This window comes from Gorilla gorilla, chromosome 7, assembly GCF_029281585.2.
Source record: "Gorilla gorilla gorilla isolate KB3781 chromosome 7, NHGRI_mGorGor1-v2.1_pri, whole genome shotgun sequence".
Lineage (NCBI taxonomy): Eukaryota > Metazoa > Chordata > Mammalia > Primates > Hominidae > Gorilla > Gorilla gorilla.
The window spans coordinates 125068238-125084126 of NC_073231.2; the positions used below are offsets into that span (position 1 = coordinate 125068238).

The window sequence follows — 15889 nt, forward strand, 5'->3', positions numbered from 1 at the left end:
CTCGGGGTCTGCCTCTGGGGAGCCAGGCTGAAGACAGGGAGTTGTTTGATAGTGTTGATCAAGTCTTCTATAATGTCACTGATATTCTAATTTTTTTATCAATTACTGAAAAAGAACCAATGAGATTTCTAATTGTAATTGTGGATTTCTGTACTTTTCCTTGCATCTTATTATTTTGCACCATCTATTGTTAACATTGTTATAATGTGTATTAACATTCGGGAATTTTAAGCCCTCTTGATAAATTGACCCTTTTATCATTATGCAATTACATTCTTTATCTTTGATAACTTTCTGGCATTAAAACCCATTTAGCCTGATATTAATATAGCCCCTTGGGCTTTCTTTTGCTAATTTTTTTCATGGGATACCTATTTACCTCCTTTCTCTTTTAATGTATTTGTCTTTATATTTAAAGTAAGTTTTTCTGTAGATAGTGTATAGTTGTGTCTTGCTTTTTGTCAAATCTGATCATCTCTGCCTTTAAATTGAAGATTTGAAGGGAATTTGCATTTAATATAATTATTGGTTTCATTTTACTATCTTCCTATTTTCTCTTTGTTTCATATATTCTTTGCTTCCTTTTTCATCTTTGCATGACTTCTTTTGGATTAATTTTATATCTCCCGTGATTCCTTTATATCTCCTTTGTTGACTTATTAGCTATAACTCTTTATTTCTTGTTTTGTAATTTATTTAGGGTTTATGGTATGCATCTTTAATTTTCCACAGTCTAACCTCACATACTATTACGCCACTTCAAATGGAGTATAAAAATTTTAGAACACTACATGTGGCATTTCCCTCTCAAGACCTTGGTGTTGTTGTCGTCATATATTCTATTTTTACATACATTATAAATGTTAAACACACTAATAACTTTTGCTTTAATCAATGACAATAATTCAAATTTTTTAAATTTATAAAATGTCTTGTATTTATCCAAATATTCATGCTTTGTGGCGTTCTATTTCTTTGTGTTGATGCAAATTTCCAACTGGCATCAATTTATGTCTGCCTGAAAGACTTTATCATTTCCTACAGCACATTATCTGCTGCTGCCAAATTTGTTCTGCTTCTCTGGATCTGAAAAAGTCTATATTTCATTTTCATTTTAAAGGACATTTTTCCTGTATATAAAATTAAGGTCACAGTGTTTATTTTCTTTTAGCAGCTTAAAGATGGTCTACTCTCTGCTTGCCTAAATTGTTTCCTGTAAGAAGTCTGTTACTATTCTTATCTTCATCACTCTGTATGTAATGTGTCTTTTTTTGTGGTATACTTAAAGATTGTCTCTTTATTATTCCTTATAGGCAATTTGATTATGATGTGCCTTGGTTTTGATTTCATGTTTTCAATTCTTAAGATTCATTGAGTTAATTCAATCTCTGGGTATAAATTACAACAATTTTGAAATCTCTTAGTCATATTTTTCCTGTGTCTTCCTCCCTTCTCCTTCTGAGACTCTAATTACAAATATATTAAAACACTTGGCCCAGCACAGTGGCTCATGCCTGTAATCCCAGCACTTTGGGAGGCCGAGGCAGGTGGATCACTTGAGGTCGGGAGTTTCAGATCAACCTGGCCATTATGGTGAAACCCCATTTCTACTAAAAACACAAAAATTAGCTAGGCGTGGTGGTGGGCACCTGTAATCCCCACTACTCGGGAGACTGAGGCAGGAGAATTTCTTGAACCTGGGAGGTAGAGGTTGCAGTGAGCTGAGATTGCACCACTGTACTGCATGCAGCCTGGGCAACAGAGTGAGACTCCATCTCAAACAAAAACAAAAACAAAAACAAACCACTTAATGTTATACTGCTGGCTAATGCTCTGTTCATTTTTTCAGCTATTTTTTCCTCTGTGTGTTTCATTTTAAATAGTTTCTATTTCTATATCTTCAAGGTAACTAATTTTCTTCTGCAGTGTCTAACCTGTTAATCCTCCGCAGGTTATCTTTCATCTCAGACATTGTAGTCTTCATATCTAGAAGTTGTTTGGATTTTTTAAAATGTCTTCTGTGTTTCTACATGATGTACTCTATATTTACTCTATTTTTCAACATAAAATACATTCATAACAACTGTCTTAATGTTCTTTTTACAATTCTTTTCACAATCGACTGTGATTTCTGAGTCTGCTTGTAATGAATGATTATATCCTCACTATGTATCATATTTCCTGCTTCTTTGTATGCCTGGCAATTTTTAATTGGATGTCAGACACTGTGAACCTTATCTTGATTGCTGGACATTTTTGTATTCCTATAATATTCTTGAGCATTGTTCTGTGGTTCATTTGAATTATTTGATCCTTCTGATGCTTTTTATAAAGCTTTGTAAAGCAGAATGAAAGCTGCCTCTTTTTTGTTTGTTTGTTTTTTGTTTTTTGTCTAAGGCTGACTTTGCCCCAGTACTGAGGCAATACTCTTCAGAATATTCTATCCAGTGCTCCATTAATTAGGAGATTTTCCACTCTGAATGGTGGAAATGTGAACTATTCCCGGTCCTGCATGAATTCCTGGGATTATTCCACTGCCCCTTTGGAATGTTTCTGCCCTGGCCTTGGGTAAGTTAGTCACCTTCATGTGCTAATCAGCACTCAGTTGAAGATTTAATAAAAGGGACCTTTGCTGGCCTCCCAGTGTTTGTCTGTATGCAGCTCTTTTCTCCCCAGTACTCTGTGAACTCTAGCTTGGTTGGCCTCCTCAAATTCCCAGCTTCACCACCTCATCTCATGGAGACTGCTAGCTTCCACCAGTGTCTCTCCTCCCTGCGCTCTGAAAACTCTCCCCAAGCTGGGGAAATCGCAGGGCTCACATCATTTTTTCCCATCTCCAGTGGATCACTGTTCTGTGTTACCTGAAGTGCAATGTCTGAAACTATTGTTTCATATATTTCCTCTGGGATTTCAGCTGTTTCGTGCAAGGAAGATTAATCTAGTCCTGGTTATTGTATTTTGGACTGGAATTACTTGTTGCTGTTTTTGATGATAAGGGAAGCATACATATTCAAAGAGAAAGGCTGTGTATAAAGCAAAAATTGAACATTGAGGAGACAGAAAAGAAAATTAAGAATGAATTTCATAAGAAAAATACAAAGGGGAAATGATAAAAAGCTGAGATGGGGCTCAACTTTGCCTAGGGAAAGAAACACTTCTTATGAAACATGAAGTAGCATAGGAACAACGATGAAGCATAGAAATTTAGATGCAGCGTTCACTCGGTCAGCTGATTTTACTTGAGTTTCTATTATATAATGTGAATAAAACTCAGCTGTTTCCTCCAGTGAGGAAGAAGGGGATGGAGGAGGGGAAGAGTGAAGTGTGATTCCCAGCACGGTGCCTCCCCACTCCACTGCCAAAAAAGAAATCTTTCCAAATCCTCTAACTCCTGAGCTTTTCATATTCTTGATAGAAGTAAGGGGTTTATAGATTGTCTAAGGAGATCACAGTCGGGCCACTTTAAAACTTCTGGCGGTCTGATTCACAGCTCATGTTGGTATCTGATATCTACCATCTCCTGGTGCCTCCACTGAACTTTTTGATTTAATACCCTGTTACACAACACTAGCAAGGAATAGGAGACAAGTAAAAACACAATTTCAATTCAATGATATACGTTCTCTATGTGGATTACGCACAGCAGGTTATAGAAACACACTGGGTGACAGGGGGCCCTACATAATCTTGAATGGGCAGAGAAAGGCTGCCAGAAATATCTGTCCCTGTGACCCAAAATATACAGAAAATAGGTTGAGGATATGGGAGTGGTAAGAAGAAAGGATATCCTGCAAAAGAGAGGAGAATGTGTAAAGGTTGGAGGTAGGAGGTATTGAAGATGTAGGTGGATCAACAAGGCTGGTGAGGTGGGAGGGCTCATCAGAAGCCACGTGCCAGAAATACCTTGAATGCACTCCAGGGCATCTGTAATTGATCCTGAGAAAAGTAAGGAATTGGAGGCGTTTTAAGTAGAGGGGTGACTAATAAATTTTCTGTTTAGAGATCATTCAGATAGCAGTGCAGAGAATATAAGAGAGGGAAATTCACTGTCAGAAGCATATTCCTTGTGAGAAGAGCATTCACTGTGAGAGGGATAGTGAGTCAGAACAGTGGAATGGAAAGTGCATATATTCTAGAAAATAAAATGGTAGAACTGCCAGAACCTGGTGACTGATTAAATACGTGTCATGAGAAGGAGGTACCAAGGGAAACACCCAGGTGTTTGTCTTGGATAACTGGATTGATGGCAGTGTGAAACAAGTATTACTGGCTAGATGTCCTAAAACTTCTTGTAAGCTAAAAGAAACTATGGAAGAGTGGAACAGTCTAGATTTGTTTTCATTCGCTGAACATAAGCCTACTTGTGACAGGCACAAGGACAGGTAAAACAAAAGAAGCTATGGGATAAGAACTGAGAGAAATATTGCCGAGCATGGGGGTGGCAGTAGGGGAGGCGGGGGGAGGTAAAAGGAAAATGACAACTGGGGATCCCTAAGGCCCAGCCAAGATTAGATCACATGAATTAGTAGTGGAACCAAGAGTCTTCATTATGACCTTCTTTCAGCAACCCTGGGCAGTGTGATGAATGATTCAGAGAGGGCAGATGTAGATTGTGGGTTGAACTCAAGCTGAAGAATAAGGAACGGTGACAGTAAGTTTAGAGTCAAGTACAAGATGGGAAGAAATGTGGGACCAATACGAGCATCACGAAAATGCCTTCCCATAAGCACAGGCTGGAAGGGGAAGCTAGAAAAGCTAGAATGGGGCCAATGAGAGAATACAAGGGATGGTAAGGCTGGAGGCCAAAGAATTGGGGATGAAAGAGAGAAACCAATAGGAGACAGTCATCAGAATGTCAGTGTCCAAGAGAATGGCAGCATAAAAATTCCCAATAATAAGGTGAGAATTTATTGACAGTAGCAAGTCGTTTTGAGTCAAGATCATTAAAAATATTATAACATGAATGTTGACATTCCATAAAAATGGAGTTCAGAGGAAGTCTATGAGCAGGGTTAAAGTTATGATGGAAGTCAGGAACCACCGGAACAGGTTGGGAAAAGAGCAGAAAGTTGAAACTGTTAAGAGCTCATGGTTAGTGTCCTGGAGGAAGAGGCAGAGGAGTGGGGTGGAGTGGAGCTAAGTGCATTTTCTTCCTTTGATTTTAGAGGTGTTGCCTTCACTAGAAGGAAACTGGTATTATCAAGAACAAACAGGTGTTGGTAGCAATCATAAGAGAAAAAAGCGTTCTAGAAAAGAGTTCTCTTTCAGCCAGGCGCAGTGGCTCACACCTGTAATCCCAGCACTTTGGGAGGCTGAGGTGGGCGGATCACCAGGTCAGGAGTTCGAGACCAGCCTGGCCAACATAGTGAAACCCTGTCTCTACTAAAAATACTAAAATTAGCCCGGTGTGGTGGCAGATGCCTGTATTCCCAGCTACTCAGGAGGCTGAGGCAGGAGAATTGCTTGATCCCAGGAGGCAGAGATTGCAGTGAGCCAAGACCACACTATTGCACTTCAGCCTAGGAGACAGAGTAAGACTCTGTCTCAAAAAAAAAAAAAAAAAAGTGTTCTTTTTCAAGCAGATAATATGTTACAATAACAGAGCACTCATTGACAACCTTTTTTATGCCACTGGTCACTGTGGAAGCAGGAAGCAGAGGCAAAGCAAAGATGGCTGAGGATATGCAGTACAGCAAGGAGGGTGCAGTAAGAGACCCAGTTGAAAGTGTTCTCCTAGATGGCAATGCTAAAATAAGCTCACTTGAGGCTCTTCTGAATCATTAGCCCTTCTAGAAACTCCAAGGACATATTAAATTCATTCACTAAAATATTTTGGGCATAGCGTAGTTGCTGATCATCTCCATGATTACTTCTTTGAAGTCTTTCCTTTGAACACTTTTTAAGTGCTCACTGAGAATTCTTAGGCAGAAAATAAAACAGAAAGATCATCCCGTGCCAATCAGAGTCTGAACACAGACAGGGCTCATCGATCAAACAAATCAATGCAGAAAACTTAAAATTTCCTATTAAATAAACACCACACATTAAATACCAGAAAGTGGTGACTAAGAGGTGGAGAGAGGAGGGATATACAAAAGGTTTCACCCACACCCTGTTTTGTGGTTTTTACCCGGATGCCACAACCACACCTATGAGTTTCACTTATTAAAATAATAGAGAAGTAGAGTAACTAGAATCTGCTGACCAGAGCATAGTGCTAAATACAGTTCCTCAGAGACTGAACCTGACAGGCAAGGTCAGGATTCAACTTGGAGAATGTCTGATGAGATTAGCCAATGTTTTTTTCCAACGTGGTCTACCTGTGTGTGCTGATGCGTGTAGATTTGGTAGATTTGCTCATCTTTAGTAGACGAGAAAATTAAGCTCATCTCCTCTGTTGAACTTACAAAATGTTGACGTTAAAACCAAGGATAAAATGGAGATAAATGGGGATAAACTAGAGCAGGAAATTCGAACCATACATAGACTTAAAAAAAAATCCCTTAAGCCATTAAAAGGCAATAAGCAAGTAGTTTTATACCAGTGAAATCAATAATTAAAAGTTCTACTTAAAAAAATATAACCCATGCAACATCGTGTGTCCACTGAGCAGTGATAAGGCGCCTGTGTAAGGAAAAGAGCTCTCATCATATCAGCTAGCATTTAAGGAGCTTACTGTGCGCTAAACTCTTTTCATGTTATATGATCTAATGTGAGCATCTATGCCAGTGGATTTCACATCCCCGTTTCACGGACGAGGACACCTCCGGTGACCTGCAGGGACCCCGCGCCAGTGGCTGCTGCAGCTGACTCATCCGACTCCCACGCGCGACGCTGCCCTAGTGGCGTTTAAAAAAATCCCACTCGAGTCCCATTTAAAACATAAGCACCCCACTTTTTAAGTGTGACTGGTGACCTCGATTTTACCTTCTGAGGCACAGCACCAAGACCTGTGTATCTGTCAAACTGAGCACAGTGGGCGAGGGCGCGCTGTGAGAGCTGGGGAGAAGACAGGTGGAGAGCACAGGTGCAAACTAAGGGGAGGGCTAGAAGGTAAAAATAGCGATCAGGGGTATGGGGGTGCGCATGGAGACGCCCGCGAGCGCTGGCGCTGGCCAGCGGAGCAGGAGGTGAGGTCGGCGGAGCTGGGAGGACCGCGCCTGGCGGCTGCAATAGCCGCACCTGTGCACGTGATCGCGAGCGGCTCGGGCGCCAGGGCGGAGCGGCGCTCACCTGGGCCCACGTGACGGGGCGGGGCTCGAGGAGCCCCACGGCCACGCCTCCTCCCGCGCGGCGCGCCCGGAGCCCGCGGAGCTGAGCGGCGGCTGCGGCGGCGGCGGCGGCGGCAGGAGCCCGGGAGGCGGAGGCGGGAGGTGGCGGCGGCGCGCGGAGACGCAGCAGCGGCAGCGGCAGCATGTCGGCCGGCGGAGCGTCAGTCCCGCCGCCCCCGAACCCCGCCGTGTCCTTCCCGCCGCCCCGGGTCACCCTGCCCGCCGGCCCCGACATCCTGCGGACCTACTCGGGCGCCTTCGTCTGCCTGGAGATTGTAAGTGGGGCCGCCGGAGCGAGGGTCGCGCGGGGAGCGAGGACAGGCGGCGGCATCCTTGTCCCCCGGGCTGTCTTCCTCTGCGTCCGCCCCCGGCCTCCTTCCCTTCGACGTGGCTTTGTCCTGCGCTCCCTCCCGGGGTCCTCTCGGTGCCCCGCGCCGCCGCCCGGGCCCTCCCTCCTAGCACCTGTTACGCGGGCACCTGCTCCCCCGCGGGCGACGGAAATTGCCTGGGGAGGGCGAGTAGGCGGCCCGGCAGGGTCGAACACTGGGTACGTGGAGGAAAGAAAGGTGTTGGGGCTCAGAGGCGCCTTTAGAAACCCAGGGCATGGCCAGGGGCCGCGCTTGGCCGGAGCGAGCTCCTGGCTCTCGGCCTCGTCTGTTGCTAACCTGCCATTTTGTTGGGTGGTGCAAAGGTGTAGCCGATGACTGGGTGACCTGGTGGCCGCCACGCTGTGGAAAGTGGGGGCGGGAGGCAACAGGAAGAGGAAGAGGGCTGAGGACTTGAGCATGCTTTTTCCCCACTCACCCTTGCCATCATTAGTGGCCTTTGGATTGGAAAGAGGAGCTGGGCAGGAGGCAGGGCAAGGAGAAAGGTGAGTTATGTGCCATGCCCTGGGCAGTTTCTAATCCAGTGGGTGTGAGAATGGTGGGGGAAAGGTGGAAACGTGGCTCTCGAGTTCTTCTCTGCCTGCCTTTGCACTTTCTCACTTCCTGGCCTCCTTACGCAACTCCAAACCTTTTTAGCACACTTTGTTGGGCCCAAGTAAAGGTGGGGTTACCTGCCTGTCGTGCAGCCTTTTTAGGTAGCACTTGAACTTTTTAAATGGAATTTTATGGAGTTGGAAACTTTCGAAGCTCCTTGTGGACAAGTAGAAAATGTGCAAATATAAATTGGGCAACCTGAGGTTGCATCATGCCTGAGAATGGCAAATAAGAAGTGAAATGTTAGCGAGTTAGTGCCTTTCTGGCAGGCTGGTATTGTTTGCTCGGTTTAGGATTTTCATCTCTCCCCTCACCCTCGCCTTTGAGCTTGCATAACCTTTATTTGGGTCGCTTTGGTTTCACTTTTGTGCTTGTGGAGCTGGAACACCTTGTGAGCACTGTTCTATTATGCTGAGGTAGCCACACCACCCTAAGTTAAGTTTAGCCCGGATTTGAATCTGAAAGAGGAGACGTGAGTGAGTTGCAGGCTATGACATCAGTAATGGGATCCTGACTGCGAGGCTGGTTTGAGTTTGAGCCTGGTTCAGAAGCATCTGAGCGCTTGGGGTGAGGTGCAGGCATCCATGTGGGAAGAGCGGAGAGACGATGGCATTGGGCTGGCTGCCTTGCTGTGGGAGGGAGACACGTTTAGAACTGGAAGATATGCAAAGAACGATTTCTTAGGTTCTCGGCTACTTTATTCCATGTTTTGCAAGCTCCAGTTTTTTGCCTACCTCTTTGAGAAGTTTTTGCCATATCCGCATTCCACCTGTACTAGAATTTACAGACAGTTCATTGAAATACTTTCTAAAGTTCAGTACTTTTGTCTTTTCTTAAGCAATAATATACATGAAATTTCAAATTTGATATTCTGGTTATATTTTTCTAATGTTTATTCAAATATATGTATGTATATATGTAAAGATACATGTATGTGTATATGTAAATATATATACATGTGTATATGCAAAGAAGGCTTATCCATATGCCCTCTAATCAAATACCATCTCAAGAACCTGTAGTCATGTCAGACTTTTAGGAAACAAGGCCTAATTCTGGGGGAAAAGAATAGAAAGTGACTTAGTCAATTTCCCCCTCCCCCTCCCCATTTTATCTTTTTTAAATCTAGCCCAGTGGTTAGTTCTCAATTCTTGCTGTACTTAATAACTTGAACAGCTTTTTAAAATACTGTTACCAGCCCAGACTAATTAAATCAGAATCTCTGGGGGAGTGCTAGAGTTCACTAGTTATTTTTTAAAGCTTCCCTGGTGATTCTAATATTCAGAGCCTAGAGAAGACAGCTCTGCTTTCAGAGATGTGAATTCTCTCTATCTGCTAAAACTACCACCACTCCCCAACCTAGGAGGGATTCCAGACTCACAGAAGTGTCCAATCTAATCCTCTTATCTCATTTCCTCTGGCTTCTTACATCCTGAAACATGTCTCACACTCTTGGCTACGTAGAACAGCATCACTTCCAAAAGCTTATTAGTTTGCTTCTCTCTTTTTATGGCCAACTCAATAAGTTTACATTTTAGGACCCCTTTATCTCCTTTACTTGAATATCAATCTCCCCCACCCCCATTGAAAAATGACCAAAATGTTCCAATGAAACTGGTGACCTTAGAGAAACAAAACAAGAGACCACACTAGAGTCAAACTATAGCTCCTCGGCTCTCATCCTTTAGGACTGTTTAGAGATACTGGTTTACATGCTTTAAAAGAGCAGAGATCAAAGCTGCCTTGTTACCCCTCCATTTAGAATACTCATCTTGAGTGGATGTACAGATAGAAGCTAAGTGAACACTTTTGAAGCAACTTAGCTCCTAGATGTCTCAATTTCCATCTAATTTTCTGATTCTTTTAAAATTGGCCATCTCCCATGGCTCCTCCTCAGAAATTCCTCAACCTGTAAAGTAAATGTGAGAATTTCCCAGGCACTGTCCTAAATGCTAAGTGATCTCCATTCTGGGGACCCATTATTTTAACCTCTGCCAGTGTTTCTGGATATCCTCAAACTCCATTTTAATTTTGACCTTCTGTTCAAATTCGTTTGTCTTTAAGAGTTCTTCATTTCTGTCCCACTGCCTTCTGAAACTTAACATGTGAAAATTGTACCTGACAAAGGAGGACTGGGTTATCAACAGTTGACTACGCTATTGACACCATGCTCTTGGAGTTTGGTTCTCACACTAACCATTTAACTTGGCTCAAAATATTCATTCCCAATTCCCCTTAACGTATTCTATTCATAGCCTGTCAGATATAAGCCATTTGTTGGGGAGATATTACAAAATATATAAATAGTGCCAGCCTATGAGCACCAGGAAAAGCATTATAGCACTGGCTTCTTAAGTGGAGAATATTACAATCTCACATGCATAGTGATTTTTTTTTTTTTTTGAGATAGGGAGATAAGGTGTGTTCCACTCCTGGATACCTAATTGTCAGCTCTTTGGTTTTGGGCTTAGCAATACTTACCAATGTATGCTTGCCACAGAGTTTAATACTAAGTTAATATTGCAAAGCTAAGCCTTTTAGCTTAAATGGAAGACATCACTTTCAAAATTCTCATTTTCAAAATCTCAGTTTTTCGAGTGAATATTTTATAAAAATCACTTATCGGGTATTTACTGAATACCTACTATGTGTAAGGCACTCCTCTGGGAACAAAGATGTTTAAACCCTTCCTCACTGGAAAGACCTATAACCTAGTTGACAGTATATTCACAAAAGTAACTACCATTCAGGGAAGAAAGAATTAAGTATGGGAAGTGAACTGCAGCTAAAACATTTTCCAGGTGGGTCTATCTACTTTAAAAAATAACATGGGATCATCTGCACTATTGGGCTGAACAAGATATTTAGGGTCCCTGCTCTCAATGAGCTTATCTTGTAAAATGCACAAGAAAAATTGAATTTTTAATAGTATTAATCACGAAAAAGAATACAGATAATCATTGAATTCATTGTGTTTTATTTTGCAGTTTTAGTGTTTAAGAAACTACTTACATTCCCCAAGTTATTCATTCACATTTATCTTTGTGGGAGATACTCTAGGATTCTTATTCACATGCTTCTAACTGCAGTGTTGTGGGTGCCATAGTAATTTTCATTTACTCAGCTTATAATTAAGAACATACTAGGCATCAAGCCTTCTTTTATGCCCTGAAAACAGAGTAACTAACATGGCTCCTGCCCTTAAAAGAAATTACTGTTTGGTGGAATATAAAGTCAAGAAAGAATTACCGTGCTGTGTATGAAGTGCTAATATAGGTTTATAAAAAGTATTGTGGAAAAGCAGGATAGAGTACATCTGACTTCTGGAGAGGTCAGAACAGGCAGCTTTAATGAGGTGGGGACATTTGAGGTTAGCCTTCAATAATGAGCCATGGTTCATTAGAAAATGGGAAAGAGAATTCCAGGTAGAAACAAGGACATGTACAAACACAGAGACAAGAAGGACAATGGCAAGAACGTTCTGTCAGTTGTGAGATTTTGGTGGGCAGTGGCAGAAGAAGGAAAAACAGCAGGTAGGACTCAGGTTCTGGTTTGCTGAGAAATGCTAGGCCAAGGCATTGGATTTATTGTCTGATGGAAAGCTGTGAAGGACAGAGATAAACTTGATCCAACTTGTGTCTTAGAAACCTTTGAGTGATGAAGTTTGGTTGTAAAACAAAGAGACTGAAGGCAGGAAGAGCAGTTAGGGGGCTTATTGCAATAGTTTAGATAAAGGATGAAAAGAACCTGAAATAGAACCAATGAAAGAAGGATGGAGAAGAAGAGAGAGAGGTTTGAGGTTTGGGAAGTCAATTAAGTATGTAAAGTTTGACTTGCCCCAAAATGATACCTAGACTAAACTTAAATATAAGATGTAACTCAGAGGAATTATGCCAGAAAAACAAATGTTAATGAAAGGATGATTGTGAGGGAGGGACTTTAGGGGAGGCAGGTTCAGTCATGCAGATAAATCTATGAAAGGGACTTCAGGTTATTTTCAACTGAGAGCTTTGACTTTGGACTAGTAACATGTATATGTTCTGATGTATAGAGTTTATTGCCTGGAAAATAAATTTTGACTGTGAAGGGACATTGCTTATTTGCAGTGTGCAAGAGGGAGCTGTCCATGGACATAGTTGTCCCCTAAATGGGTTTTAAAACTGTAAGTATTTTTTTTCCTTTGCCTCTGGATTAAAAATCTTCATCCACATTAAAAGAATCTTTAGGCCGGGTGCAGTGGCTCATGCCTGTAATCCTAGCACTTTGGGAGGCCGAAGCAGGTGGATCACCTGAGGTCAGGAGTTCGAGACCAGCCTGACCAACATGATGAAACCCCCATCTCTACTAAAAATACAAAATTAGCCAGGTGTGGTGGCACATGACTGTAATCCCAGCTACTTGGGAGGCCGTGGCAGGAGAATTGCTTGAACCTGGGAGGCAGAGTTGCAGTGAGCCAAGATCGCACCATCGCCCTCCAGCCTGGGAAATAAGAGCGAAACTACATCCCCAAAATAATAAATGAATAAATAAATAACCTTTAAAGTTTCATAAGGGAAAATAAACCAATGCCCCTGCCAGAGATTATTATCAACAATCATTTGCTCCGACTGGCAGTCCTTTAAAAAAAAAAATACGAAGAACTGAAATATGGAAAACTTTAAACCAAGTAGCTGAAAAGATTCACCTTGAGCTCCAAAGGAAAAAGTCATGGAGAAGAGATTTGTTTTGTAGAGCCTGATAGAAATGTTGTACCTGGTGGTAGGAGCTGTGGACATGGTGTATTTGCAGTGATATGGCTGAATAGAAATGACCCTGTAATGACAAAGGACAGGAACCAGGTTGGCATACCCAGTATCATGCACATGCAGTACTTACCAAATGCTACTTGTTTGTTCTATAGTACAAACTGAGCAGTATGTGAAAATAGTCTGGAGACATTGGCTGGAGTGGAGAAGGGCAGCTTGGGAGTAGATGCCCTCTTAAATCTTGCCCAACATGTAAACTGCCATAATTCTTCTCCAGGTTTCTGCACTTTAACTTGAATTTCCTAAGTGTTCTATTTTATATGAGAGCACCATGTCCTTTTATAGACAACATATATAACAATCTCAACTTTTGTATAATAGCTATGAGAAGGAGGAAGGTAAAAAGAAAGGAAAGAGGCAGTGATTTATACGGGTCTGGCCAATATCAGGGCATTGGCACGCAGGAACAGCTTTAAACTAAAAGTGATAACTAGTTACCTGCAAACATGAAAAGAGAATTTTCAAAATTGAGAGGAATTATTATAAAGAAGAATAAAAAGAACCAGAACATATTTCTCCTCTGTAATATGAGCTTTCCATTTTAGGGTCGGTGTCAGCTATTTAAGCAGCGGAATTGGAGGTTTAGGTCACATGGGGAGGAAGAAAGTATAACTCTCTATAGCACTCTCAGACATATTTTTAAAGCCTTCAAATGTAAAGCTAAAAAGTAGAACTTCTTTTGCAATGAGTATTAACGTATTTTGGTCATAAGCCTCTTATGTGTATGTCATTTCTCATTACATCCCAGAATTTGTTCTGTTTTCCTAATTAAATAAATAAATAAACACCTTGCTGCCTTGCATCTCTAATGCAGGTCTATGCCAGGGCCAGTCCAGAAGCAGTTTGGACAGAAGTCAGCATGGTTAGAGGACAGATGGGGACTGATGAGGGGAGCAGGAGGCACTGGAAGAAGGCACAAGATTTACCCTGGTGAAAAGTTCCAGTGGCAGTTACAATAGAAATAGGTCATGTGGGCAAATTTGGGGCCAAAAAAAGATTTAAAATTGGGTGTCATGCATTCAACTGGCAAGAGGTACAAAGTTTCCCATAACTTTCCATCTCAGCCTCCTGAGATCTGGTACTAGGTGGTGGGTGTCACCAATAATAACTTGAGAATTGAGAAGTACATATTCTCGCTTCACTCGTTTTCATGCCTATTTTTGGACATCCACCATGAACCAGGGAGTGAGCTGGGCTCCAGACCGGAGTGTGTTCCTAGCATCCCAAGCTGCACTCCTAGAGCATTCTCTTCTGGAAGCATTCATTACACACGCCGGTTGTTTTCCATTCATTTCAAGGAGGATGGATTGAGGACCTTCTGTAGAAAGCACCATCCTGGGTAATGAGCATACGGAGATGTTGAAGGCAATGTCACCGACTCTGACGTCACAGTCTAGTGGGTGAAATGGGCATGTAGATCCATGATTTTGATCCAGTTGTAATTGCTGTGGAGAATACACGCGTCAGTAACCGTGGAAGCACCGAGGGATGGCACCTGGCCAGGGAAGTCTTTCTGGAAAACACGGTAACTGGAGTTTAGTTATCCAGCAGAATTTTTACTGGCAGCATGCTAGGCAGAAACATGGTCAAGTGTGATCATTTCTCTATGCTCAGGGGATGAGGGGTAGAGGCTGGAATGCAAAGAGAGGGTGGTAGGAAAAGAAGCATTACAGGGAAGATGATGAGCTTGGGGAGGGGGGCAGCAGTATGCCTTGTAGTGGCACCAATGATCTACAGTCGCATTGTGAATGAATCCATACTTGTGTGGGCTGCTTTGTAAATACATCTACCAGTTATTATATGGTATCTGTTGGCTAAGTATGTTTCTAGTTTAAAGAAATCTTTCAAAATGTGAATTGTATGTAAAATATAGCTAATTGTAGATAATCTTTTTTTTTCTAGCTGATAAATTTCTGAATATACTGAACACTTCTATAACCATGATGTTTCCTGTGCAGCACCCCATAAGTAAACATCCATTAAAATAGAAGGGGTTACAAGTAGATAAAGTGTTCTGAACTTCTGGGTGGGGGGGACACATGCCCCTTTGTGATTCTGATGAAAGGTGTGGACTGTGTCCTCAGAAAAATACATATGTACTTGTCCACCCAATTTTATATGATTTTAGGAAATCATATGGAATACGGGTAGAAACCCTGCTTTAGAATGAACACTAAACCATGAGAGGGGCAGAATAGCAGAATGTTAAAATCATAAGTTCTGGAAGCCAATTGCCAAGTTCAAATTTCAGGTCTAACACTTATTAACTATATAACTAGGAACAAGTTATTAATGGATTTGTACCTCAATTAACTTATCTATAAAGTAGGAATAATAATGTTGTCTCTCAAGGTTTGTGAGGATTAAATTGGCACAAATAAAACCCTTATAACGGTGCTTATAACATAAGAGCTCAGTAAATGTTAAGTACTATTTCTGCTATCACCATTAGCTTCAACTTCTTACTCTAACTCTACAAGCCAGACTGGAAGACAAATATTTTTTTGCTTTTCCTCTTTGTTTGCTGGGTGTTCATTCTCACTGCAGTAGAATAATGAAATATCCAATATACAGATAATAGAATTAGGAGGGAGCTTAATACAGAAAGTTCTAAATAGTGTTTTCCCTTATGGGTAGTTTAGCCAGCCTTTATCCTTTCAAATTCACTTACCTTTTCCTGTTCTCATTCCAAACATTAATTGAAAATAGGTCACAGTAGAAATTAGCCTGTTTACTTTGTGGGTGTACTAAGATGGAGGTGTCAAATTGGTTTGAAAAAATTTTTAGCTGTCAGAGGATATGTTTAAAAGCAGGTAATTAGGAAATAAGTGAC

At 41.7% G+C, this 15889-nt stretch overlaps 1 protein-coding gene and 1 long non-coding RNA gene across 2 annotated transcripts in view; one reads left to right on the top strand and one right to left on the bottom strand.

Annotated features, from left to right (window-relative positions):
• Positions 1-7300: 7300 nt before the first annotated feature.
• The window catches only part of MAL2 (mal, T cell differentiation protein 2), a 33781-nt gene continuing 25192 nt past the window's right edge, over positions 7301-15889 (top strand). The window contains exon 1 of the mRNA XM_019032780.4: positions 7301-7546. Coding sequence (XP_018888325.2) covers positions 7415-7546 — 132 coding nt within the window. The 5' untranslated portion in view covers positions 7301-7414. The remainder of the gene's footprint in view (positions 7547-15889) is intronic.
• LOC134759118 (uncharacterized) overlaps positions 14198-15889 on the bottom strand; it is a 28094-nt gene continuing 26402 nt past the window's right edge. The window contains exon 2 of the long non-coding RNA XR_010135035.1: positions 14198-14569. This is a non-coding gene — a long non-coding RNA (uncharacterized lncRNA). The remainder of the gene's footprint in view (positions 14570-15889) is intronic.